General features: G+C 33.4%; 5 protein-coding genes across 9 annotated transcripts; 4 read left to right on the top strand and 1 right to left on the bottom strand.

The window, feature by feature from the left end:
- Positions 1 to 525: 525 nt before the first annotated feature.
- Positions 526 to 2,768, top strand: LOC106668132 (60S acidic ribosomal protein P2). Its single transcript, XM_014396602.2, has 3 exons — positions 526 to 635; positions 1,078 to 1,352; positions 2,593 to 2,768. The coding sequence occupies exons 2-3, from the start codon at positions 1,079 to 1,081 to the stop codon at positions 2,667 to 2,669; spliced, it is 351 nt and encodes a 116-aa protein (XP_014252088.1). The 5' UTR covers positions 526 to 635; position 1,078; the 3' UTR covers positions 2,670 to 2,768.
- An 11-nt stretch (positions 2,769 to 2,779) lies between these two features.
- On the top strand, positions 2,780 to 8,771 carry LOC106668128 (ADP-ribosylation factor-like protein 16). Of its 5 annotated transcripts, none has more exons than XM_024230470.1 (10): positions 2,780 to 2,861; positions 2,927 to 3,028; positions 3,207 to 3,260; positions 3,492 to 3,531; positions 3,709 to 3,758; positions 3,963 to 4,006; positions 4,204 to 4,252; positions 4,905 to 5,508; positions 8,111 to 8,429; positions 8,486 to 8,771. In XM_024230470.1, the coding sequence occupies exons 8-10, from the start codon at positions 5,357 to 5,359 to the stop codon at positions 8,663 to 8,665; spliced, it is 651 nt and encodes a 216-aa protein (XP_024086238.1). In that variant the 5' UTR covers positions 2,780 to 2,861; positions 2,927 to 3,028; positions 3,207 to 3,260; positions 3,492 to 3,531; positions 3,709 to 3,758; positions 3,963 to 4,006; positions 4,204 to 4,252; positions 4,905 to 5,356; the 3' UTR covers positions 8,666 to 8,771. The 5 variants fall into 5 exon arrangements, with proteins under 5 accessions (XP_024086238.1, XP_024086241.1, XP_024086242.1 ...); XM_024230473.1 differs by lacking the exon at positions 2,780 to 2,861 and having other exon boundaries at positions 2,870 to 3,028; positions 4,905 to 4,931; positions 5,007 to 5,508; XM_024230474.1 differs by lacking the exon at positions 2,780 to 2,861 and having other exon boundaries at positions 2,870 to 3,028; positions 4,905 to 4,931; positions 5,003 to 5,508.
- A 1-nt stretch (position 8,772) lies between these two features.
- Positions 8,773 to 14,081, bottom strand: LOC106668126 (ankyrin-3-like). The gene is made up of 2 exons (XM_014396589.2): positions 13,914 to 14,081; positions 8,773 to 10,562 (listed from the first exon to the last, which is right to left on the bottom strand). The coding sequence occupies exons 1-2, from the start codon at positions 13,931 to 13,933 to the stop codon at positions 8,843 to 8,845; spliced, it is 1,740 nt and encodes a 579-aa protein (XP_014252075.1). The 5' UTR covers positions 13,934 to 14,081; the 3' UTR covers positions 8,773 to 8,842.
- Position 14,082: 1 nt separating this feature from the next.
- LOC106668130 (trafficking protein particle complex subunit 2) lies at positions 14,083 to 14,993 on the top strand. The gene is made up of 3 exons (XM_014396599.2): positions 14,083 to 14,318; positions 14,504 to 14,740; positions 14,799 to 14,993. The coding sequence occupies exons 1-3, from the start codon at positions 14,220 to 14,222 to the stop codon at positions 14,892 to 14,894; spliced, it is 432 nt and encodes a 143-aa protein (XP_014252085.1). The 5' UTR covers positions 14,083 to 14,219; the 3' UTR covers positions 14,895 to 14,993.
- A 3,353-nt stretch (positions 14,994 to 18,346) lies between these two features.
- LOC106668131 (mitochondrial pyruvate carrier 2-like) lies at positions 18,347 to 25,234 on the top strand. The gene is made up of 4 exons (XM_014396601.2): positions 18,347 to 18,576; positions 24,321 to 24,361; positions 24,482 to 24,678; positions 24,903 to 25,234. The coding sequence occupies exons 1-4, from the start codon at positions 18,492 to 18,494 to the stop codon at positions 24,940 to 24,942; spliced, it is 363 nt and encodes a 120-aa protein (XP_014252087.1). The 5' UTR covers positions 18,347 to 18,491; the 3' UTR covers positions 24,943 to 25,234.
- Positions 25,235 to 25,251: the final 17 nt, after the last annotated feature.

The raw sequence follows: 25,251 nt of genomic DNA, 5'->3' as shown, positions 1-25,251 counted from the left end.
AGTAATAAAAAGTACAGTTGAACCTACAAATTACTGAGATAGAATTTAGATTAGTTTGAGAAAATAAACAAATGAAAAAATACAAAAATAAAAGTTTAGAACCAGTTACAAAATTTGATCCATTCACTTACCATTTGTGTGTTCCTGAAAATTTGTCTTTTGACATAGCCACAATAATTCGAAACCAGAATAAACAAGTTCTGGCATGTTGTAAAACAATAATTATAAATATATAATAAGGTAAATGTTTAAATTAATTTCCTTATTGTCAAAATCTTACCCAAAAGAAAAATTCATAGTGGAATGAGAGTGCTATCTACCGATTGAATTCCTGGATACAAAGAGATCTATTTTTCTTTAAAACAATTCACCCCGTATTTAAACACATTTAAATTAAATTATTATTACATTTTAGTGGGTTTTTAAATGTTTAATGTGGAGTTTTTTGAAATATTTGTTTTTAAAATCGGAGAAAAGTAACGTGTCGGTGTTTTTCTCTTGATGGCGGTGGCTGTAGTTCCATGCAGACGAATCACAAACCAACTCTTTACAGTTCAGAACTTCAGACTTTCAGAGTTCAGACGTACTGTGAACTTTTAGGAGCGTGTCAACGTTTCGTGTCTTAAGACTTAAAAGTGAGTAAAATCGTTTGATTTTTTCTCATTTACAATCATTTTTAATTTTAAATGTACGTTATATCTTTTGATTGGGTGTTATTTTTTTGGATTTTTCGCCTTGGGAGAGTCACGCTGAACCGACCACGTGGAGATCATACTCTGCTTGGGATAGCGTGTACTTCTGTTGTGCAGATCAGTCAATTTCGTTGTTTTTTATTATTTCTTAAACTAGGTACAGGCTGTGGAGATAGATTTAAAATGTTTTTGTACAAATTGGAAAATTCTAACCTTGTAAAATTAAGTTTAGTTTTATGAGCCACGCTATTCTTAGAGTAGAACCATTAGATTCAAATAGCCATCTTTTATCCGTTGACATACTGAATATGAAAATATTTAGACTGAATTCGTTTTTCCATGTCAGAAAATTTAAATTGTCTTATGAGTAAATTTTATATTTCAGAATGCGTTACGTGGCCGCTTATTTGCTGTCCGCCCTTGGCGGAAAAGATAACCCGACTGAAAGCGACATCGAGAAAATCCTTAGCTCTGTCGGTATCGAAGCTGATTCCGAAAGGCTTAAGAAAGTCGTATCGGAGCTGAAAGGAAAGAACCTCGAAGAGGTCGTAAACAAGGGCAAAGAGAAGCTCGCTTCCGTTCCCTGCGGAGGAGGAGCCGCTGTCGCTGCGACTGCTGCCCCTGCTGCAGCTGGTGCTGCATCACCGACCAAAGCTGCAGGTGAGCCTATAGCTATATACCAATATTAATCCTTTAGCCTTTGAAACCATCCGTACCTGATGATCAAAATTTGGGGTCGGACCAGAACAAAGGCTTAAATCAAATCTTGGGTCCAAAGTAATAGCTTTATCTCAATATTCTATTACCATTTCACACCAAGTACATTTATTAAAATATATTCATACATTAATGGGCAAAGTTAACGGACCACTTATTTATTTAGTTTAAAAATCTTTCCACATTAATTACAGATAATTAGAAGCTATTGTAGTCAAAGTCAATTGTATATAATGCTTTGCTTACTGTTCACTTTGCACAAAAAGTATCATTACTCCTTTCCATTCTGCTAATCTAAAGATTGCTTCCAGTTAATCTTTTTCCTTCGATCATTTCATTTGATATTATTCTTATTCTTAAACCTTTTTCAATGGGGTTCATGGTTCAATGACTGAAGAGGGGCATTTCAGTCAGTATGACAGTGTCTGAGTCGTTGGACGAAGGATATTGCCAGCGCAAAGTCACTAGGAGGCTTGAGTTTAAATTATTCTGCAATAGGAAGGGTTATTTTCGTGCTTCAGTGAAACTGGGCTTAACACTAGAAGGCCAGGTCTTTCTACGAGATTTGCCAATTGTGGGCCAAAAAAAAAAAAAAATTGCACATCCTTGGCAATGTCGGCTATATGCAGCCCAACACTGAAATGCTGCCATTTCCAGATGATGATACTTAAGGTTCTGTGAAACCATTGTAATACAAGAAATCTGATAAGACAAGTCCGAAATATTCCAATGTCCGTCCTCCTAGACAACAAACCCATTTGGGACCAACTTAAGTGATGAGCATGAAAACGAAACCCGGTCCTAACACCCTAGAAGAGTTGGATGGAAACGCTGTTCTTGTTGAATGGAAAATAATTAATTCCTCAGGATTTTATCATAAATCTGTTCCAAGGAATGCAAAGGTGTTTAACAGATATGATTTGTACCACAGGTGTAAATACTTGGTATTAAAGGGGACGAAAAGAAATTATTTTATTTTTTATGTAAGAATTAAGTTATAAACTTTTTTCGTTTCTTTTCAAATGTCTTATTTTACCATCAAACCTATTTTTGATATGCAAAGTAAGAATAAACCTAAATACAATAAAATTCAAGGGTGGTGCGTTTATTTTGCCCATCAGTATTTTACACTGTATTAAATCTTTTTAAGAACATTAATAACCATTAACCCTTTTTTTTCTAGCTGAGTCTAAAAAAGAAGAAAAGAAAGAAGAATCAGACCAGTCGGATGACGACATGGGCTTCGGACTTTTCGATTAAATCTTCAAATTCCAGGCCTACTGACATCAGGCGATATAAAGATGTGATTATGTTTTTATGATGTATGATGAACTGTAATAAACTGGAATTTTTTAATAATTTTTTTGTTATTTTTATTTAACTCATTTCCAAAACTTGATTTTCTTGATTATGTACTTTTATAGATAACAATTAAAATCTCATCGAAAAAAGGTAATGGTCTTTACTTAAATTTTATTACCATGTTGTTATTTAATATTGTTTTATTTTAATTACAGGTTTTTTCGGGCATCTGAGCCTCATGTTCGTTTTTTGAAGATTCCTTTCTAAATAAGCATTTTCCTCCAAGGATGTGATCAAAAAGGACCTTCAGTTAAAGGGTAAATATAAAGTTAATAATAATTTATTTTATTTTTGTAATTGCTGTGATGTTAATTATTCAAAAACATCTTTCGGGTCTGAGAAAAGGCTGATGATAAATGATAATCTGATTAATTTTTTATAAAATAACGATGTTCGTAGTTGTTACAGAAAAATTAATTAGTTCTTGTATTTTAGGTATCATTGGATCATCAAACAGCCCTTGAATTCAGTTTATCGCAAAGAAAAAAGGTATTATTTGTTTTATTAACAAATTGCAACTTTTTAATGAGTTCATTTAGGCTTACTTATAAGGCATACTTACAACCTATGCTGTTGGCCTAATTAACATGATGAATTTATTATTGACCATCTTTCGGATGAGCCAGAGTGATTTTAACTTTTTACTAACTGAAAACCTTTCAAAATCAATGCACATTTAAAAAGTTTATCCCAAATTTAATTACAATTGTTTCATTTCAGACTTGGTCCTGTGGGAAGAAAAAAAGCTGATCAATATCAGGTAAATTTATACTAAATAATCCATTATATTTTATCATTTACATGATGTTTACATTATACAAACATCTTTCGGGTCTGAAAATAAAATGAGGACAAGTTTAGTCTGATCACATTTTAAAAGGTCGATCAGTGCATTACTGTTACTAAATGATATTAATAAAGATTTTTCACCTTTCAGATCGGGAAGTCTTAAAATCTCGGATTTTTCATTGAATCTTCAATTAAAAGGTAATTAATTTGTTTGAATGAATTCACTTTTAAGCTAACAGACATTGACTTTCATGTGATGAAATTTTTTCACCATCTTTCGGATGAGACAAAATGATTAATAAACATACCTGATCTAAATAATATTTATATTTTAACTATTATTAAATTTTAATTTTTAGTCCCCCCACCAAAAAAACCTAAAAATTTAAATTTACTTTTCAGGACTTGGACTTATTGTGGAAAATGAAATATGACATGAAAAGCAGGTAAAGTTCAAAATAAAATATATGCTTGTTAATAATTTCAAAAAAATGTATATGATGCTATAGTAAAACAACATCTTTCGGGTCTGAGAAAAAAATGATGATAAACTTTACTCTGATAATAGTTTAAAGTGCAGATCACAAAAAAAAAAATAGAAAATGAAATATCAAGTTAGTAATATGTTGTATTTTTCCCCCAGATTTTGTGACATTTGATGAAGTGTTTCAATGGATCAGCATTTATATCAGGTATATATCATTATAAAGTATGCATTAAAGTAGTTAAGAACTGTCACAGTTAAGGAATAGTACATACTAAATACAGAAAATTCCTTCATTTCCTCACCATTTGTCATTTCTTGTTTATTTTGCCTTTCTTCGTAAAAAGATATATATAAGATAGAATAAGGGGTTTGAAAGAAAAGGCAAGCCTAGATTTATCTAACGTGTGGTACAAAATTGTAGAACAAAGTATATTTCGTAGTTTCTACCCATTCAGGACAGCAGTGAGCGTCATATCACACTCTAGTGTCTTCACTAGCCATCCTGAATGGGTTAATACAAGTGATACTTTTGTTGTACAAGGGCAAACCGATTTGCCTTTCTTTTCATATTGCCCCAAAATATTACCTAACATTTTTTCATTTATCTAATTACTTTAACCCTTAAATGCTGTGGTAAATATTGTAATTTTACAGTCATACAGGTATTCAGTTTTCTCAACTTAATTAAAGTCCTTTGAAGAAGAATTTCACATGATGAATTTTTATATTACTTCACCATCTTTCGGATGAGAGAAAGTGATTAAATAAATTAGCCTGATATAGAATAATATAAATTTAAAAGATTAATAAATATGTCTGTTTTCCCCTCCTAAAACTCCTGATTTTTTTATTTTCAGGCACTATAAGGAAACTATCAATCATGCGTACGCAACACAGTAATTTCATTTGATAATCAACATCAGGATATCAATAATCTTAATGGATTTTTTTTCAGACAGGTCTTGCAAATTTCACATTGGCATGTACTGTCCGATTTTACAAAATTCAGTATTACTCAGATAAAACCTACTGAAGTATGTGTGTATATATATATAATCACCTTATTATTTATTATAACTTAAAATTGTATTATTTTTTTAAATAAATCAATCAAGTGGTCTTCAGACTTATTTTAAAATATAACTCCTTAGCAACCAGAGTTGTTTTGTTTCCAGGTTTGATGTGCTCTTGATTCTTGTGATTGTACAAATGAATAACTACGAAGATCCTGATCTTAGACCTTTCTGGTAATTTGTGTTTTGTGTGGTTTTTCCATCAGGAAAATTCTTGTAATGTTTGAGCAGTTCAAATGTCAATACTGTTCAGTCATGTCAGGATTAAGGGAAACAACGCAGCAAACAATCCCATCGTCTCAGTTTTAATAAATCCTGAAGATATAAAGTCTGTTTTTAAACTTAAATTAATTGAAAATTGGGAAAATCAGAGGAAACAAACTTCCAGGTGTGATGAGGTCGTACTATGTCGATTATGAATAGGGCACACAAATATGACCCCACAAGCATCTCGTGGAAAAATCTACCACCAACATGCCTTTGTGGTGATAAATGTACCCCAAAAACTGCTGGTCTATATAGTAGGGAATGCACAGAAAAAATTGATCAGGTCTTAGGAAGTCTTAAAAACGAGAAATTTTATATCCTACAAATTTCCAATAAACCAATGGTAGTACAGTCAATGACAACCTTTGATGTTTTTTGCCTACATAAAAAAAAAAGTTCACGTTAAACAACGAACCCAGAAAAAATTAAGTAGTCAGATAGCTTGATCTTTTTCCTTATTGGCCCTTTGGTTTTTGCTTGATTATTTTATGTTTGAAAATTAATAAATTTGTAACTTGTTACTTCCTTTTGTTTTTAAACTCTTCAGTTTGTGTTAAGGTTTGCTATTTCTTATTTGGGAAAAGTTTAGAATTATATAACAACAGTGATTTAAAAATAACACGAGAGAAGGGCGGTTTTGTACATACAAACAAAAACTCAATTTTTTCTAGTTCTCTTAGTACTTGAACTAGAGAAATTTTCAAACAATATTAGTGAATTGGCTATTTCCAGTTGAAATAATCCGGGATGGTCTGGCAATCATTAAAATAACTAATGTATAGAAATAAACTTAAATTTCAAGTCAGAATCTTTTTTGTGGGCAGTACGATGATGGAAATCTAGGAAGTGGGGTGTTCTGTTCCTAAGCCCTGCGGTCTTCTGTCTTATTGGAAAATTGCTAGTTCCTTATCTCAGTTCAATTAAATCAATCCTGTTAAAAAGTGTAAGGTCAATTCTTTGGGTTTTTTTTATACTCCAGGTTATATATCCGTTGAAAAGATGGTTCACATTCAAAGATGATATCGGATGTTTCTTCCTCCACATAGCATAACCTACGAATAGATCATCATTAAATACACCCATGTTGTGTAGATGCTAGTAACCGGTAGTCATATCTCCTCTGAGTTTAAACCAATAACTGTATCGATAAGTTTGCCAAGTTCTTTTAATGTAAGCATAACTGTTTCTGGCACCTTTAGAGTTTATCCTTCTTCCTTTTGTCTTTTTTTGATCCATTTTTAGGTGGAGGATCCTGTTTGTTTTTGTCTTTTCAAGTATAGATTCAGGGCCCATGTATTCTTGCAGATCCTCTTTTCAGTGTATCTGCCTTTTCGTCCTGGTACACAACATCAGTTTGTTGAGTTTTCTCAGGCTTTAGAGAAATTTTTTGTTGACTAATTTTGATGTGATTTTTTTTATATGCTAATGCTTTAATTTGTTCTTATGAGGAATTTTTCATAGGAATCATTCTATTTTAAGATTTTGTAAGGCATAAGCATTGATGGTATTTTCAGCTGGAAAGACCGAGGTTTACTTCCATAATGAGTTAGATTGCTCATTTTCATATTTTAGATTTGTGTGAAAAATGCCTGATCTGGTTCCTTTATTTTGGAGCCATCTATATATCATATTTCCTCCTGAATTCTTCTTCTCCTTTGTATTCTGTTGAGACTGTATAGGTTTTTGTAAAGAATATTTACAGGATCATATAGTCAGTCTATTTCTAAGAATGGGTGTCTGATTTTATTAATTATGCTGTATTCCTGAATTGTTTAATTCCCTCCAATTTGATTGTTTTTGAAGCCTAAATGGGCTTTTTTGTATAAATATTAACAAAGGAGGTAGGTTTAGCAGAGTTTCTGGTTCTCTTTGATACATAGGTTTGCCAGTGTTTCTATGCTTCCTGTTTGTGCTACAGTTTATAGAAAAATCAACAAAGAAGAGATGAATATTTAAAGATTTATTTACAAAATCCAAGTGTTTTTTTTTTATCTCTATTTTATTTACCTCATCCTTTTTTTTAACGAGGAATTTCAACTACAAGGTATATCAACCCCTCAGGAAAAAGCCCCATTATGTATCGAGTATGTCAGATTCAAATGCAGGACCACTGGATTTGAACTTGGGACCCTTACCTTACCAGCAGTTTACTGCCAACACCTGAACCATTGTGGCCACTGACACCCCTTGAGTCTTATTAGTGCTGTATATAGGCCATTTTCTTAATACCAATGATTTGAGTAACCTGGTACTTCTAGAGTTTGTTTTCCGTAATTTATGAAAAGCCTATTTATTATGTACTGTTTAATTAATTGCTTGAAATAATGTAACAATAGCAATTGTTAAAATAATCCACATAATTCTACATTTTTATAAACAAAAATATATATTTTGCCTTAGAAAATTGTTTTCCTAGTAACTTGGCAGTTGTTAGGAAGCCATCCTGATAATTTGTAAAAGTTTGTGCTATTTCCATTTCAAATAATCTTGGAATGATCTGGCATTTTAACAGTGAGATGATAAATAAGCCTTTTTATTTTTTTTAACTTGTAATTAATAAAAGTTTTTCTTTTTCTTCTTGGACTTTTCCAACAATTTATATTTGAATAACTGTGCTAAATCATTTTGGCGCAGGCTTAAAATTGCCTGGATTGTTTCAATTTTTCTTATTAAATTTGAAAACATAAGAACAAATATTGAATATTCAGTTTTACTTTCTTCAGCCCAGATTGTCTTTGTTTGGGGCCAGTTGGTTCTGGCAAGTCGCTCCTCCTCAAATGCTTGCAATCGCCATCTTCAGTTGATATGAATACGAGTTCATGCCCGACAGTCGGGACGACAATAAAAACGGTGCATGCTTCGCCGACCGACAAGCTCACCATATGCGAAATCGGGGGTGGCGTCGCTCCTCTCTGGGCGCATTATTACAAGGGTGTGAGCAAGATCATATTTGTCGTCGATGCAAGCAACCTTTGCCAGATCTCTGCTGCTGGTGTTCTTTTATATTCTATATTATCCGAACCTTGCCTGCGTAATGCAAAGGTAATAACCAATTCTCACCTGTTAATGTATTATGCTAATTTTTGTTGTTGTTAAAGTTACTTCTAGTACTTTCTAAAATGGACGCTTCATACAGACAGATGAGAAATGAAGCACTGCTTATGCTGCAAATGAAGAGGCTGCAATTTGAGGTGACCCAGAAAATTACCATAGTACAAGCAAGTTCTTTTTCTGGGGAAGGCCTCGACGAAATTAAATCTTGGTTATGTGAAAAATAACATACTACACTAAAATCGCAAAACAAAATTATTATACTTAAAAAGACAATCAGTGAAAGACAGCAGACAAATGTACAATTATTTAATTCTATAAATATAAATACTTTACAAATTACAAGCTTGTGTTTATACAAAATATGTACAAATCTGATGATTTATGGACATAAATTTTCCAATTTACAGGTCTTCATAAGTTAGAAACTTTATGATCAATTTAGGTACATCAAGAGATCTCAGTTTGTTCAGGAACTCGCCCGGTAGACACAGTCTGTGTAAATCCCTCCTTATTTCAGACCTCGTGATGACTTTGAGGCTTGGCACTTTCCTGTGCTTTATGAGCTCAGAGATTGCCCAGACATTCGGATAGTAGTCGTAACAGTTCTGTGCCAAAAGATCTGAAAATGTTTTACACACTGGTGTCGTATTGTTACAAACGCCCAGGAAAAATTCAGCAAGAGCAATTTCATTTCCTAGCCACCTGTATGACCCTTTCATCGAACCTGTGAAAATTTTAATGAAAAAATTAACCATCAAGTCTTCAGGTTCTATGACAGTAGTGTATCTCAGGGTCAATTTTAACCCTTCTATATAACCCATCTCTATTAATGACCGAAACAATTCCGGTATTAAATTTGTATCGTCTTCACTCCTTGAAAGATCTTCACTGATGTCATCCGGAATTGCATTTTTCTTTAAAATTTTACTTAAAGCTTCTAAACAGATACAGTCCACATGACTCGGATGGTGCATCTTAACTGAAGCATCTAAAGTTGAGACCACTTCATACTTTGTTTCGTACTTTGGATCTATGAGCTCCTCCTTTGTCAACATCAAGTCCAGATATTTCAGCTTATCTTTGTTGTCGATGTTAGATGCATGGAGCAATAAAAAACTAATGGGTGAAGCAAGATGGGAACCCATTTTAACAGGGCAGGAGATTACCTCCTTGCTCAAACCGTAATTTAATAAAAGCTCAAGACCTTCATACATATTCCTGTCGAGAAGGAGGCAAGGAAGACTCCTTGTGTGTGTCATGTCTGGCCTATTTGTTGAACATTTTTCTATTGTTTCCATTGGTGTATTGTTTATTATTAATTCTAAGCATTTTAAATTATCACAGTGAGCAGCTATGTGTAAAGCTAAGAGGCCACGGTTGTCTGTAAGAGACATGTCTACACCGTAATTAATCAGCCTTTCAATCACTTTAAAATTTTTGAATTGTACAGCTTCCATTAATAAAGTCCAACCGTCCTCAGATTGATAATTAATAATTTTCTCCGTAGTGCCAAAATGATTCAACAAAATGTCAAAAACTTCAATGTCATCAACAGCGCATGCAAATTGAAGAAGTGTCCTGTTATAATAATCATTCAAGTTAGTATTTGCACCAGCTTTGAGTAAAATTTTCACAGCTTCTGCGTTCGAATTTTCGACTGCGACAAAAATAGGCGTTTTCTGCGAAGCGATGTCTTTGACGTTTAAATCGGCTCCGGCGGAAATTAGACACCTGATGATGTCCAAGTTTTTCTTGGCGCATGCCACATGAAGCGGTGTGAACCCGTCAACGTTGCAGGCATTGATGCAGCATTTATGCGCGATTAACAGTTTCACCATATTTTCTGAGGAATTAGCACAGGCGATGTACAAAGGCGTTTCATCCTCGACAGTCTTGTGGTCGACGTAGGCACCTGCTTTGAGTAGAATCCTTGCGATTTGGGTGCAGTCATCGTCCTTGGCAGCCTCGTGCAGGGGTGTAAAACCACGGTTGTCAGGTGAATCCAAGGCGACCCCTCGGCTTATCAACCTTTTAACATCCTTTACGTTCTTACTTCTAACTGCTCGTGCCAGCCTCGATGCTGAATGGGGATTCCTCCAGTCAAAAAACACTCCAGACACCCTGCAAAAAAATTTAATCAGCTAATTATTTTCAAACGCAAATAATTCAGTCATCAGACTTCGCCATGTGGCCTGCTGTGTGAAGAACCTGTAATTTGGTCATTACCAATCATTCTGGACTGTCTATCCTTATGGTAGGTTGTATATACTCTTCTTGGGAAATGAGCATCTGACAGACCAAACCAGTGAGGATGGGCAGACCAAATTGATCATTAATGACCAACTTACAATTCAATCTTTAAAGCAAAATTACATGCAGGCCTTAGCATATACTTACAAGAAAATATAAATACAGTGGAGGTGCACAATAGACCAAATAATGGTCGCGGTGTGCATGTCATAAGAGGCCAACTCCTTTCCTAATCTCAATCTTAATTGGATTACAATCCATTTACAGATAGGATGTTGCACTGTACATAGGGCCTAGCCAGTCTCAGGGATGATCACAGCTTCATAAACAGCTGCTTCATCTAACATTCACATAGCAAGGTCTCGCCATCGGAGGTCACATACAATATACCCAGTCTCGTCGGAAAGAACCAAAGATCCATACCATCCCAGGTTGCATACACTGCATCGTCAGGTAGGACCTGGTCCGAGGTTTGCAACCTGAGAGTGTTCCCGTCTGAACCAGGGTATAAAACTGGGTACCAAATGCAGAGATCATGAGTCAGAATCTGAGTAGAGTGAGATAGATAGATCGACCTCAGTAGACTCAAATTGTTTCAAGAAGATCCAATACATCAATTCAAATTGTTTTCTTTTATAAAAACCTGCTAAGGTGTTCATCCTTAACTCATTCAACCATCCTTCAACTTTAACACAATATACTAATATTGGTCATGGCACACAGGTAGTAAAGAGGTCGACTTCTACTCTAATCTTAATTTTACAGGGGACACACTGGGGAACAACGTGAAGAAAGGCTTAAAGGTCTAATGAATTGATTTTTACATTTGTCCTCAGCTCTCGATGTCCACATGACTGATCTGTACTCCAACTTTAAATGTTTATACTCTTTCTACAGAAAGCAATACTTCCTTCTTCCTCTAGCAGATATGTTCCCATTCCCCACCCTACATATATGATCTCCTTACCTTCAGATCTTCTGTTCAGTCAAACTCATTCCCACCGTTCTGATGTCTATCCCCCAAACTACTGTGTTATGTCATTCCTTCCTCATCCATGCCTCTAACCTACGGAATTATCTTCCTCTCTCTATGCTGAGCCCCATCCCTTTCCACCATTAAATTCTATTTCTTTGATTAACTCTCCTTACAATTCCCTCCTCTAAAATTTCTAGCATTTTATAATTTCATTTTTTTCACATCCTACATTTATTTGTATAATTTAAACAACGTTTATAAATCTCAGGCCCGAAGATGATCTCAATAAAGATTGAAACGTTGGTATGATAAAGAAAACGTTTTTCTAAACCTACATCACACCAGACTGCATCTCACTATCTCCAAATAATCATCAACTAATGGTCACCAAACCACACACTCTTCTTACTTTGCACCAAAGATTTGTAATTGCCCAAATTTAATCTTTAATGTACGTACTTTTGTACAGCTTTATAAGGCTGGAATCTCTGTAAATATGTTGTATTTCTATTTAATTTTTTTTCCTTACATTTTTTATACTACAAGTAAAATTGATAATACGTGCAAATTTAAATTAAGCTAAAATAAAATTTGGCTCTTGAGTCCAAAGAATCACCCAGTGGTGACATTCTAGTAGGCTCTATATACTATGTCTCACTGCCCAACAGTTGGAGGCCATTGATGCTTTAATCTCCTTGGGTGATTATTGGGGATAGTTAGATTTAAAACTGAGGGATTGGGGTATAATGAAAGAGAGATGTAGAATTTTATGTATCAAGATTTTACATCCTTCACAAAAGGACTTTTAAGGTTGTTGTAGAAGGGAGCGTTTACTATTTTTCGGATGATTTTGGATTGGGAAATCTGGCTGCAATAATAGTTGGATTGTTGATTAAACCCCACAGTTCAATACCGTTTGTCCAAATTTGTTTAATTGTCATCTGGTTAATCTGTTGTTTGTTGTGAAGCATCAGTTTTGATAGTTTAAGTAGAAATTGTAAGAGTGTTTTGTAATTTCTAGTCAGTTCTGGTTTTTCAGTCTTGCATGTGGATTCCAAGTCAGCCTTTTGTCTGTCCACAGCGGATGTGGTTAACTGTAGGAAGGAATATATGAGGTATAGTGGTGGCATTATTACACTTTAGAGGGTAAAAGTTATATGGTGGCTTTTGCCTAAATATATTTTTATCCACCACTTTTTCAGCCAAGGTTCTAGGTTGATAAGGTAAGCCTGTAAAGAGCGATGTGAGATGATGGGACCTTTGTTGGAGGATAGGATAGCAGTATCATCCAAAAAAGTGTGAATGGATCGTCGGAATGAATATGGAGGCCAGTGTACATTGAATAAGGATACTACCCTGTGGGGCTCCAGTATTAGCCAAGAGGATTTTTACGTCCCAGAATAATTATTCGGAAATCGTGAGATGCAGTAAGTATTTCTACTCACTCAAAGTGTTTGTTTTCTGCGTACTTGTGCCATTCTTGCGTGTCGTGTTAAGAGTGCTAGTGAGATACTGCACTCTGGTAGAAATACTCTGATTGAATATAAAAAGTATTTTTTGCATTGTATAAATTCACTTTTTTCCACATCTTTATGTATTTATTAAATTTAAACAATGTTTGTAAATCCCAGACCCTGAAGATGATCTCAATAAAGATCGAAATGTTGGCACAGTAAAGAAAATGTTTTTCTGAAACCTACATCACACCAGACCACATCTCACAATTTCCAAATAATCATCAACTAACGGTCACTGATCACCAAACATTCCCAGAATAATGTTTAGTTTTCACTACTCTTTAGAGAATAGGTTGTTTTATACTTAATAAGCAACTGTGAAACCACAATTACAGTATATGGAGGCCCAAATTGAAATACCTTAGGTTGGCTGATTCCATTATACAACTTGGCACCAATCTATGAGTATGACGGTAAATTCATTGAGTTTTACCTCCGAGATGTGTACTAAAAATAGCAGCATACACATGGAGACCGGAAAGAGCAATGTACAAACTGTCTGCATACTATCTCTCAGAGCTTGATCAAACTGTCTTCGCAGAAGATTTGTCAACCATACACAAACAGAAGATAACGATGATGATGAGTACTTCGAACATGGAGAATTTAAAATCCTTCTTTATATGTTTCATAATGAAATCTGATTATTGAATTTTTTCATGGTTTAATATTTTCAAAGAAAAAATGGATGCTTTTTTCTAATAAGTGCCATACAAACAAGATATTTACCTCTCGTCCTGATCGTTCATTTTAGGACAATCCTCTACATCAAACCAAAAATCTTCAATAAAAACATGATATAAAATTAATAAAAACTTTTAAAAAACCAAATGAAGACGTTTAATTAGATTTAAACTGTAGGGGAGCAACATCCACCAACGTCTGTTGTTGTTTATTAGTAAGGGAGAAGGTTATTAAGCTTTTACATCTACTTGTGTTCTGATAAGAATTGTAAAAGCTTCATGTTATAAATCAAATAAATTTAACTTAATTATTCAAATAAACAGTGGTGAAGTGAATTTAATAATTATACGAATGAATAAAATGTCAGGGACTTATTATTTTGTTATAGTAGGGCATAAAGACAACCCTATATTTGAACTGGAGTTTCTCCCAGCTACAAAGGACACAAAGGTATTAAATTGTTTAAAATTGTAGTTTAATTTATGCACATTATATACCATATACCGGTAGAAATAAAAAAGTTAATGTCTGTTTTCTTTTGCATAATGATCTGTTTTTTCACAATCATCTAAACCAGCCTCCCAGGCTTGTGATTACTCGATTCTGATTGTCTTTTTGATTTGGTATTCGTTTAGAAAGAAGGGACGAGGCATTTGAATCAATTCATAGCCCACGCATCTCTGGACTTGGTCGACGAGTACCTCTGGAAGTCCAACAACCTCTACCTGAAGACGGTTGACAAGTTCAACGAGTGGCATGTTTCCGCTTTTGTAACGGCAAGCCGGATGCGGTTCATCATGGTGCACGACAACAACAAAAACGAAGACGGAATAAAGAATTTCTTCAATGAGATATATGAGCTCTTCATCAAGGTACGAAAAATTATATCAAAATTAAAATTTTAAGTGATTTTCTACTTTTTTTTTTCAGTACTCGCTGAATCCGTTTTACAAGATGAACACCCCGATCAAGAGTGCCAACTTTGAAAAGAAAGCATACAGCTACGGGAAGAAGTACCTGACATAGACAATCAAAAACAACTATAAAAACTGTATATAATTATTTATCATGTGCAATAATTATTTTAAAAGATAAAATCAATGTTTATTAAATTTATAATTACAATTTACAATTTAATAATAAAAACTGCCTATATTTAGCTTAGAGTTGGCATTAGACTTAAGATGAAGAATCAGGATAGACATCATCCATCCTGCCTACTCAAGACCCAAATTTTGACCTAACCCTTTAGGTCCCAACCATCAAATTTCCAAGAGATTCGTGCAATAGAATTCTGTGCACAAGAAATACTTAAAAAAGGATTAAAAGGTACATAACCTCCAGCTCCTAGGAAAACATATTTAACTAATTTTCATGTACGAGAACACCAGGGGCTTGAAGGAAACAGGGTGACTAATTAGCAAAGACAGGAGCAGCCATCCCACCAGAATATATTCACTGCACTATAACTATTTTTATTATAAATCTAATCTCAGCCATAATGCGGGTTTCTTAGCCAAGCCCAGGTTTCTGCATGGAAAGATCTAGAACCGGCAAGACCTGCATGTATAATGGAAGCTCTTCTACTTGGAGGCTACTCCCGTGGCACTGCAGCATGTACACAGGGTTGTTTGTTTGTTTGAATGAGTGAGAGGGCTGATGGCGGAATTTTTAATCCTCATCAGCTCTCATAGTTCATTGTTGGCTAATATAACCCGATTTTTCTTAACCTGAAGACATTGGTTACCAGTGATCCATAAGAACGGGGAAAAAATCTGTCTATTCAATTTATACTTGGAGCTGTGAACAACTATGTCACTCCAGTGCAAATACATGCAATTTTTAGGCAAAATAAATCTCCACAAGCATTCTTAAATAGTTAATAATTCTTTTACCCTCTCTTCATGCTAATATATTAACTCATGAAGACACAACAAATACTACATACAAGTTGACCCAAACTTCATTTTAATCAGGGAACTAAGGAACTCACCACAGTGCTCAAGAACGAGATTTTTTTATTGGATGAACCTTAAGTTTGGATGCTTCTGATCATTTTGGTCTGCTTATCATTGCTGTTTTGGTCTGTCAGACAAACCAAAATGATTAGAAATGTCCAAACTACATCTAAATCTATATGACGCCATTCATTATTGCATGTAAACCGACCTACATATTGCTTTGACTTAAAAGTTGTCTATAATTGAACCATGTATGACTTATTCTGACTAGGTAAGAAAGATCCATCAAGAGCTTCACTGATCTGGCCAAACTACACGATCACCTTTATCAGATTTTTTATTGAGATTTTAGCTTTAGTAGGATATAATGCAAATCCTTGTTTTCACCGCGTTCATTTATATATANAAGTTTTATAACTAGTATTTTAAATATTTATAGTTATATATTATCTAATTAATAATACAGAGACATGTTACACATTGTATTGACAAGCCAAGAATTTTTTAGTTGTTTTGTTGTTTAGTAATCTATTTACCTGATCTTGTATGGGCCTAGAAATCAAAATGGCTTAAGTTTTGCTACAGATAGCATTAGTTTTTTGTGTAGTTCTCTTCTGCGAGTCTCTCCAAGATCTCAACAAATCCGTACTTCCCATCCAAATTGTTGTCCAGATAACTGACTCAATAGCCTTTGGAAGTGGTTTGGAGGCATTGAAGCTATCCTCACTACATAATTGATATACAGGTGTAGTGTATACTTAAAGAAAGTGTCCTACTCCTCCAGATGGAGCAAATATCTGGGCAGATAGAGTAGCCTATTAATAATCATATTTTGTATATCTAATATAGCCTCATACCCCTCGAACCCCCCAAACTTGTGTGCCATAGATTGTCACTTTTTCCTTTAAAGGTATGTTCCTGTCTCCAAAGGCCCTGCTTCATACTAAGTGTAAACTTTGCCATTTCTATCTTTCTCTTTACATCTCTTCACCCAAAAATTGCTATTATTTTACTATATCAACACGGCTAGCTCAAACATCCATTCTCCTACAGCTGCTTGTCAGCTCCCCTTCTGGAAAATATTTTCTTACAGTATTGCTCAAGTAGGTATGTAAATGACTCAGATTTTTGGACACAAGCACAGATCATCTGTATACATTAGCATTTTAATATTATTGTTTCCAATCTTCACTCCACATTGCAACTCTTCCTTTAATTCATAGACATATATTATAAAGGTGCTCTTTCTGATGTCGTTCATGTGGGTGTTCTCAGGGCTTGCATCTTTGATCTTCTTCAATGATGTTACTAGGGTTGTTAAGAATTGTAATTTAGTGATGCTTCTGATGATTTAAAGATGTTTAAGAAGGTGGATTGTGAAAGCAATTGTATCTCCTTCAAGTGGACCTGACTGCATTTGAGAAATGGTGCTGGTTAAACAGACAGTACTAATGAAAAGTGTAAATTTATCAGCTTCTCCAAGCATAAGGCTACAAATGCCAATAATATTAACTTTCACTATACAGTCCATGGAGATATTACTGAGGAAGTCAGCAAAATTTCAGTGTTATGTTCTACTCCAAATTTAATTTTCAAAACCACTTTGAAGCCATAATGAAAAAAGTTGCCATTTGGAGTATGGCAGTGCTGTTTGGTTTCCTGTCAATCCATATGATATGGATAGACTTGAGAGATTGCAATGTAAAGTGGTTCAAATCTGACTGTTTCACATGCAAGATTTGCCTTACTACGATAAACTTAAAGTTGTTGGGCTGGATACTGTAAACCTGCTTAGAGTTGCTGGCTCGCTCATTTTTTGTTGGAATGTTTTTTATAGTGTAATGTAATTGATACTTCTAGAGTGGTCTTTCATTTGAAAGTTCCAAATCGGAACTTAACAAACTTTGACCTCTTTCATGTGCCTTTTCATAGAACTAGTTATGGGTCTTTTGCTTGAATTCCTCGCCTAGCTTGGCTTTTCAGTGACTCAGATATTCGCGATCCCTTCTTTCACAGTCACAATGTGTATAAACGATTAATTTATTGTTATTTAACTCATTCAGTAGACCAAGTTGGCCATCAATATACATTGTCTATAATTACATTAAATGTTAATTTACTTTTATCTAGGTTTTAAATTCAATTTTAATTTTTTACTTTCTATGTTGTAATGACTGTCCTTGTTTGGGAATGTATACTGTCTGGACTTTGTACAAATAAATAAATGTATAGGAAGTACAGAAACGGACTCAATGAGCAGCCCTGCTTTACTCTGCGCTCACGTCCATCTTTTGGCATGAGTATCATCAAGAAAATTTGTACATAATTTGTAATTAATTTTAGATTGTATTTAAATAGATTATAATTATTTAATTAATTAATATTGTTACATATCAATTTTATTAAATAAAAAAAAGTCTGGGCTTCAAGATAGTACGTTATGCAGAAAATCGGTTTTTAACAGGGTTTCTGGTTTATCTTCGGGCAGCGCCATCTTCTGGCGTGGCGTCGCACAGTTTCGTTGTGTTATCATGATTCGTTCTTGCATAAAGGCAAAAAAGAAAAAAAAAAAGACAATCGTAAATGAAATAATCGGCTGGACGGGCCCGGGACCTTGGGATGGTCTCTTGTCGTTCAGTCGTGCACCGGCCCTGTTCCAGGCATGTCAGTCGTCTACCGAAAGACCGTCCAGCTCGCGGATAAGCTCGTACCACAGAAATTCCAGCCAGCCTGGAACCACGAGGCAGGTGGGTGAACGAGCTTATGTCCTGGGGTAATAATCAAGCACGCGGCTTAAAAAGCCCGGACTGCTTTCAACAGGTGGTTCTTTGTTGGCCATCCAGCACATTTGACATTTGGTTTTTTCCCCTTTTGATTATATCATGACAAAGCAATTTTCACACAGTACGAAATTTACTGATAAACTATGCAATATTTAATAATTATATGTATGTTACTTACAGCCAAAAACCTGCAAAATTTTTCAGTATTTGACAGTCTTGCAATATAAAAATAAATTTATAGGGTTTTAAATATACTGGATACATATTATAGACAACATAGCTACTGTTAAAAAAAGGAAGCAATTATTATTCATTATTTCATTGTTTTAATAGAAACAATGCCTGGCATGACCTTGGGTTGTATTTCTTGTAAAAACATGCATAACGTAAATAATTTTTTTTAAATTAAAAAAAAATTAATTTAAAGCCATTTCAGTTTTTTAGTCCAAGACACCCAATGTATTTGGACGTTAAGCCCTCCTGTATTGATAGGAATTGCTTTACTTGTTTTCTCTTTAGTTCTTTTATAACATGTTGAAAGATTAAAAAAATACATTCTTGAAGCACAATGTGCTTAATCAAACCATCGGCTAATTGAGTATTTACAATATAGATATATCAGTTATGCAACTGTTGTTTGACGTTTGTAATACTTTTCTTTCTATCTCTCAAATCTATTTCCTAGTTTTTAAAAACAGCTTAGACTTTTAATTTTTTGTTTTGGAATTAATCATGCAGATAACAAGAAAAATGTTGCTGTTATTATTAATTAATGGATTTTTTTTGAGGTTTGGAACAAACAGATTCATCAGATTTATTTTCAGAGAAACACTTAATTAAACATCAAGTTAATATTACTATCAGCAATTAGGTTGTAGTTAACTATTTGAAAAATATATTAATTTTTTATAAATGCTGGGCCTGGCAGCATGGTGTGTTTCTGCCCTCGCCAGGCAGGATGTATGACTCCTGGTGCTCACTGAGCTGTGGAGCCCTTAACAATATCGGTGGTGGATTATCTGACTGGTATGAGTGATGAGGTGAGCCCATGGAATTCAGGAGCTGCGATCCTATACACTGAGAGGCAAAAAAAGTGGCCACCCTTAATATTTTTAATTATCTCTTATACAATCCTCCATTACAACAATATTTGTTCCGTTTTAAAGAATTAGAGGTAAATAAAATAAAGATAAAATCTCCCAATTGTGTTTACAATTGGTTTTTGTAAATAATTCTTTGAATAGTCAATCTCTCTTTGTTGGTTTTTCTGTAAAGCTTCTTTTGAAAGTTCAGGTAGGTTGGCTTTTTTTTAAGTTGTACCGTTTTAAAGTTTCAAATGTGATGTTAAGTGATGCAGATTCGGCTAGAATCATAACATTGTTGGAAGATAGAAGAAGTCAGGTGTATGTGGCCAGGACAATTAACATTCCCAGGACAACTGTCCGAAGGGTCTTTCATAGCTACCAAGATACTAGAGGTTATTCAAGAAGCGTGGATCAGGTCACCTTGAAAAGATGATTGTTTTATTGTTTCAAATGTACTCCATAGTAACAGAGATAAAGTAACAGCTTCAGTAAGTTAGAAGTGATTGTAAGTTCACGCAATGTAAGGTGAAGAAGCTGGATTATGCGAGAGAAGGCCTGCCACTGATCCAGCACTTCTGACAAAGCACAGAACATCTTGGTTAAGTTTCGCAAGAATCATATCAATTGGTATGAATAAGATTGGGCTAAAAACTTGTTTTTGGATGAGTCAGTGTTTTGTTTGAGGTCTTATGACAGCCGAGAGAGGGTGATGTATCCCCACATTTTCACTCCATTCAATTTCGGTTTCAATTCAAATTTTTGGAGAATTTGGAGTGGCCAGGATATATTCCTGACTTAAACTCTATCGGACACCTTTGAGACTTGTTGAAGAGGGTAAAACGTCCCCAGTGATGCTAGAGAATACTTTGTTCTGAATTAAATATTTCTTCATTGATTCTGAAACATTTTTGGTAACATTGCTTTCCTCAGTTTAATTGTTTACTTAATTTTTTTTTATTTAGCTATGTAATATTTTTCTTGAATTGTTTTTTCTTTCTTGAATTATTGAAAAAATAAAAATTATAACATTTGCAAGTATTTATTAAAAAAAAAAAATTGCTTCTTTGTAGATACATAATTCAGGACAACATAGCTACTGTTAAAAAATAAAACTATTATTTTTAATGATTTCATTGTTTTAATAGAAACGACGACTAGCATGACCTCGGGTTGTATTTCTTGTTAAAATATGCGCGCAGATAATTTTTTTAAATCTTGAGCTGTTTCAGTTTAAGTTCTTTTAAAATGTGCTGAAAAAATAAAGTCTTGAAGTAAAATCTGCACAATTAAACCATTGACTATTTACAGTATAGTAGATCAGTTATGTAACTGTTGTAATGTATTTCTCTCTCTCTCTCTCTCTCTCTCTCTCTCTCCCTCCCTCTCCCTGTAATCTATTCCCTAGTTTTTAAAACAGCATGGATCTCTAAGTTTATGTTTTGCAATTAATCATGCAGATAACAAGAAAAATGTTATTAATTTTTTTTTTTTGAGGTTTAATTTTTTTAAAATCATTTCCTCCAGTGCAACCTATCTTGCAACCCTTGTAAAGTATAGCCATACATTGGAAAGTACACTTTTTCCTATAAGTCTTTAGAATTTTTCTCGGTGCCTATTTGCACGCTTCTTTTGGTGTGAAAATTGCCTTACTGAAGTGGCTGTATTGTAACCAGGCTAATAGTTAATATTTACAATGGACATGTGCCGATGTCTCTGGTTCCTACTCGGATTCTGTCTCTGCTTTGCTCATCATCATTAGGTGATTGTTATGAGGTCAATAACCGGTATAGAGGCTTATAATTTTACTCAAATCTTGCCTGCTGAGAGGATTTTTTTTAGAATATAAATTTATTAGCTTGCTATTTACCTGGGGCTTGAGTTTTTCTTTCTTAACCATTTTTCCACTTCCAAATAGTAATTTCTGTCATACAGGAGGGCTTTTAAAGTCCAACTACAAAATGGGGGGGTCATGGATGAGGGGTCAAACTTCTTTATAATTCATACTATAATCAATTAAAAAGTCATGGGCTCAGTCTGCTTGGTTTCAAATTCACAACAGATGCCCTAATCATTTGGCCACCATGTTCCTGATTGTTAAAACATCATGCACACTTTTTTTTAAATACATTTTTTTATCCTTCATTTCCAAATATGTACAAGTTTATTATTCAAATAATAAACTTAATTATAAAGCAACCAATGTGGCAATTTTACACAAAATGCTGTTTCCGAGAAATTCTTGTAGTGAATCGTTACAATATTTTCTGGTTTACTGAACAACACAAACAAATTAAACAAGCCTGGCTTTCCAATTTTTGGCGGTCATTAAAATTAATGTGAAGGTCTATTTGTGAAAAATAGTTTTCACTTGTTTCATCGTCAATCTTTGTATAAAAATAGTCATTAAGCTGCATAAATATTCATTAAGAAAGAAAATTAATTGGATTTCCAATTTTATGTCTAGGTTCAACAGACGGTTTTCTCCATAAAAAAAGTGTTAACGAATCATTTATAATTTGAATTTCTTGGGTTTCTTTTCAGGAACTAGACAACCATCAAACACATTTTCTTTTCAATAAAATTGTTAATGAAAATAAGTTTGATGGTTGTCTAGTTCCTAAAAAGAAACCCAAGAAATTTATAATTTAATGTTCATGTTAATGTTTGAACTATTTCCTTTGAAAATCAATTTAATATATAAGGATATTGGTTTGTTTTATATTGAAAGAATTTATTTTTTTATTAAGCAATCTCTTAGAATAAAACTGAATGGGGGGAACAATATAAATACTGTTGTGAAAAAAACAAACCCTGAGATGAAAAAGAGCTTAGTTGTTGCATAAGCAGCTCGGATACAAAACAGATTTAAAAAAAAAATCAGAAATGTTCTTGAAGAACAAGAGAAACTGGTTTTTCAGTATTGCAACTTGTAAACAATCAGGTGGTTTTCTTTAAACAACTTTAAACCTGTAATGTTGAATTTTGTTATAGTAAAAGATTTTCAATTTAATTTTAATTTTATTATTTAAAAATTCAGAAATGTTATATAACTTGGTCTGTAAAGTTATGTAAGGGTAAAGCATAATTTGTTAAGTTTATGTTTTACTTCATTTAAATAACTAGAATTTTTTTAAACACATTGGTCAATATATACATATTAACGAAAATTGTTTCAGTTTTTTTTCAGCCAGCCTTGAATAAACAGATAAATAGTTTGTTTGGTGAATTACAGTTTACTGGCAGATTAAAAACTTAACTTGCTAAGCTTAATTTGTACTTTTGGAATAAGTAGATTGATTGGAGAAGAAAATGAAAGCTGAAAGCAGAATTACCACCTGTAGCCTGCTTTTGTTCTTTAAATTATGAATTATCCAATTATGGACAATCGAGAGACGGTTCTTGGAATTAGATTAGAATTGTAATTGTAATATTTACAAAATGTTTATCAATTTTGCAAATTTGAAACGTTTGACAGTTAAGTGTTGGTTATGCAATATTAATTATACTCATGGTTTATTTGATTTGAATAGATAAAAAAATTGTATTAACAACTTAAAAATTTTCTGTCAAATTTTTATATTTAAACAATTTCTTTTATTCTGTTCAAACAGCTATCTCAATTAAAATATTTAAATTATAAGCAAATCAAGAAAAGGAGTTACATAACATATTTTTATTAGCTACCTATTTTAATTTGCAATATTTGAAGAGATACAAGTGTTAAATGAAAATGTAATGAAATTATTAACTACACTGTTGTGTAACTGTTTTTTGCACAAGAAATATTGAATGTGTGTGTGTGAAAGAGAGAAGAAAAAGTGAGAAAGAGGGAGAGCACAGAAAAAAAGGAAAAAGGATGTAGGAAAGAGAGAAAATGAGGGAGAGTACGGAAAAAAATGGAAGAGAGGAGAGATGAAAGAGAGAGAGAGAGTGAGAGAGAGAGAGAGAGAAGAGGAAAGAGAAAGAGGGAGATAGGAAAGAGAGAAATAGATGAGAGAGAGAGAGAGAGAGAGAGAGAGAGAGAAAAGTATACATTACAACCGTCAAACAACTGTTGCATAACTGAACTACTATACTGTAAATAGTCAATGGTTTAATTATGCAGATTTTACTACAAGACTTTATTTTTTCAGCATATTTTAAAAGAACTTAAACTGAAACAGCTCAAGATTAAAAAAAATTATCTGCGCGCATATTTTAACAAGAAATACAACCCGAGGTCATGCTAGTCGTCGTTTCTATTAAAACAATGAAATCATTAAAAATAATAGTTTTCTTTTTTAACAGTAGCTATGTTGTCCTGAATTATATACAAAGAAGCATTTTTTTTTAAATTAAATACTTGCAAATGTTATAATTTTTATTTTTTCAATAATTCAAGAAAGAAAAAAACAATTCAAGAAAAATATTACATAGCTAAATAAAAAAAATTAAGTAAACAATTAAACTGAGTAAAACAATGTTACCAAAAATGTTACAGAATCAAGAAGAAAATATTTAATTCAGAACAAAGTATTCTCTAGCATCACTTAGAGAATATTAAAGATTGATATCAATCCTATCAAGATTATTTCTCTTTTTTGTAATGAAGTATGATTTAATTCATGTATATATTGTTAACAGGTCCTAAAACTGTGTTTTTCTGGGCTCCAGCTATAAAATGGGTAAATTATTTAAATTTCTCTCTAAAAATTACATTACATTTTAATCAGGCTTCTTTCATTTGATTATGATCAAAAGCCTTACAAGTGTGATGCATCGTTTAATAAGGGTAACTTTTCTAGGGCTTGGTCATCGCCGGGCTGAGCGATCTTTCAAGGCCGGCTGACAAAATAAGCCTCCCTCAGTCTGGAGCGCTGGCAGCTACTGGCATCATCTGGTCACGTTACTCATTGGTCATTATACCGAAGAACTGGGGTCTGTTCAGCGTCAACTTGTTCGTCGCTATCACTGGACTCTACCAGTGCTCCAGGGCATACAGGTATATCCTTTATAAAAAAAAGTCAATTTTTTAAAATTAAATGGGAATGAACATCTTCCATTCTTAAATCTCTTGGGTGTTTCAAGCTGAGATCAATTACCAATGTAAAACCTGTAAAGATACCCTGAGTGTTTTTCTTCCTTTAATGTAATAATTCTGTTGTAATTGTTTTACCCATTATAATATATTTTATATATCTTAACTCTTTTTTTTTTTTTTTTCAGATATCAGGCCAAGCAGAAAGCATTACAACAATCGTTTTAAAAACAAAGGAACTATGCAATAAGCCTACAATCACAATGAGATTTATATTTGTTGAAAAGATATTTATTTTCTTGTTATGTTACTCACGTGCAATGATTTAAATGTAAACTTTATATTTTTTGTAAAGTCAGTTTTATTGTTTTACAAATAAATTATGCAAAAATTGATTGTCTGGGTTTATTTAAAGGATTTGATATAATAAAGTCTATCTGATTTATTTTTTGTCTTATAAAGCTTATAAATATTACTGTTTAAATGTTTGTTTGATTGATAAATTGTATTTTAAAATGTCCATGATAAGTAATTTTT

The sequence above is a fragment of the Cimex lectularius genome, unplaced genomic scaffold, assembly GCF_000648675.2.
Source record: "Cimex lectularius strain Harlan isolate CLEC.00 unplaced genomic scaffold, Clec_2.1 scaffold55, whole genome shotgun sequence".
NCBI lineage: Eukaryota > Metazoa > Arthropoda > Insecta > Hemiptera > Cimicidae > Cimex > Cimex lectularius.
Note: the sequence above shows the minus strand (reverse complement) of the source record. Positions and strands in the feature narration are given on the sequence as shown.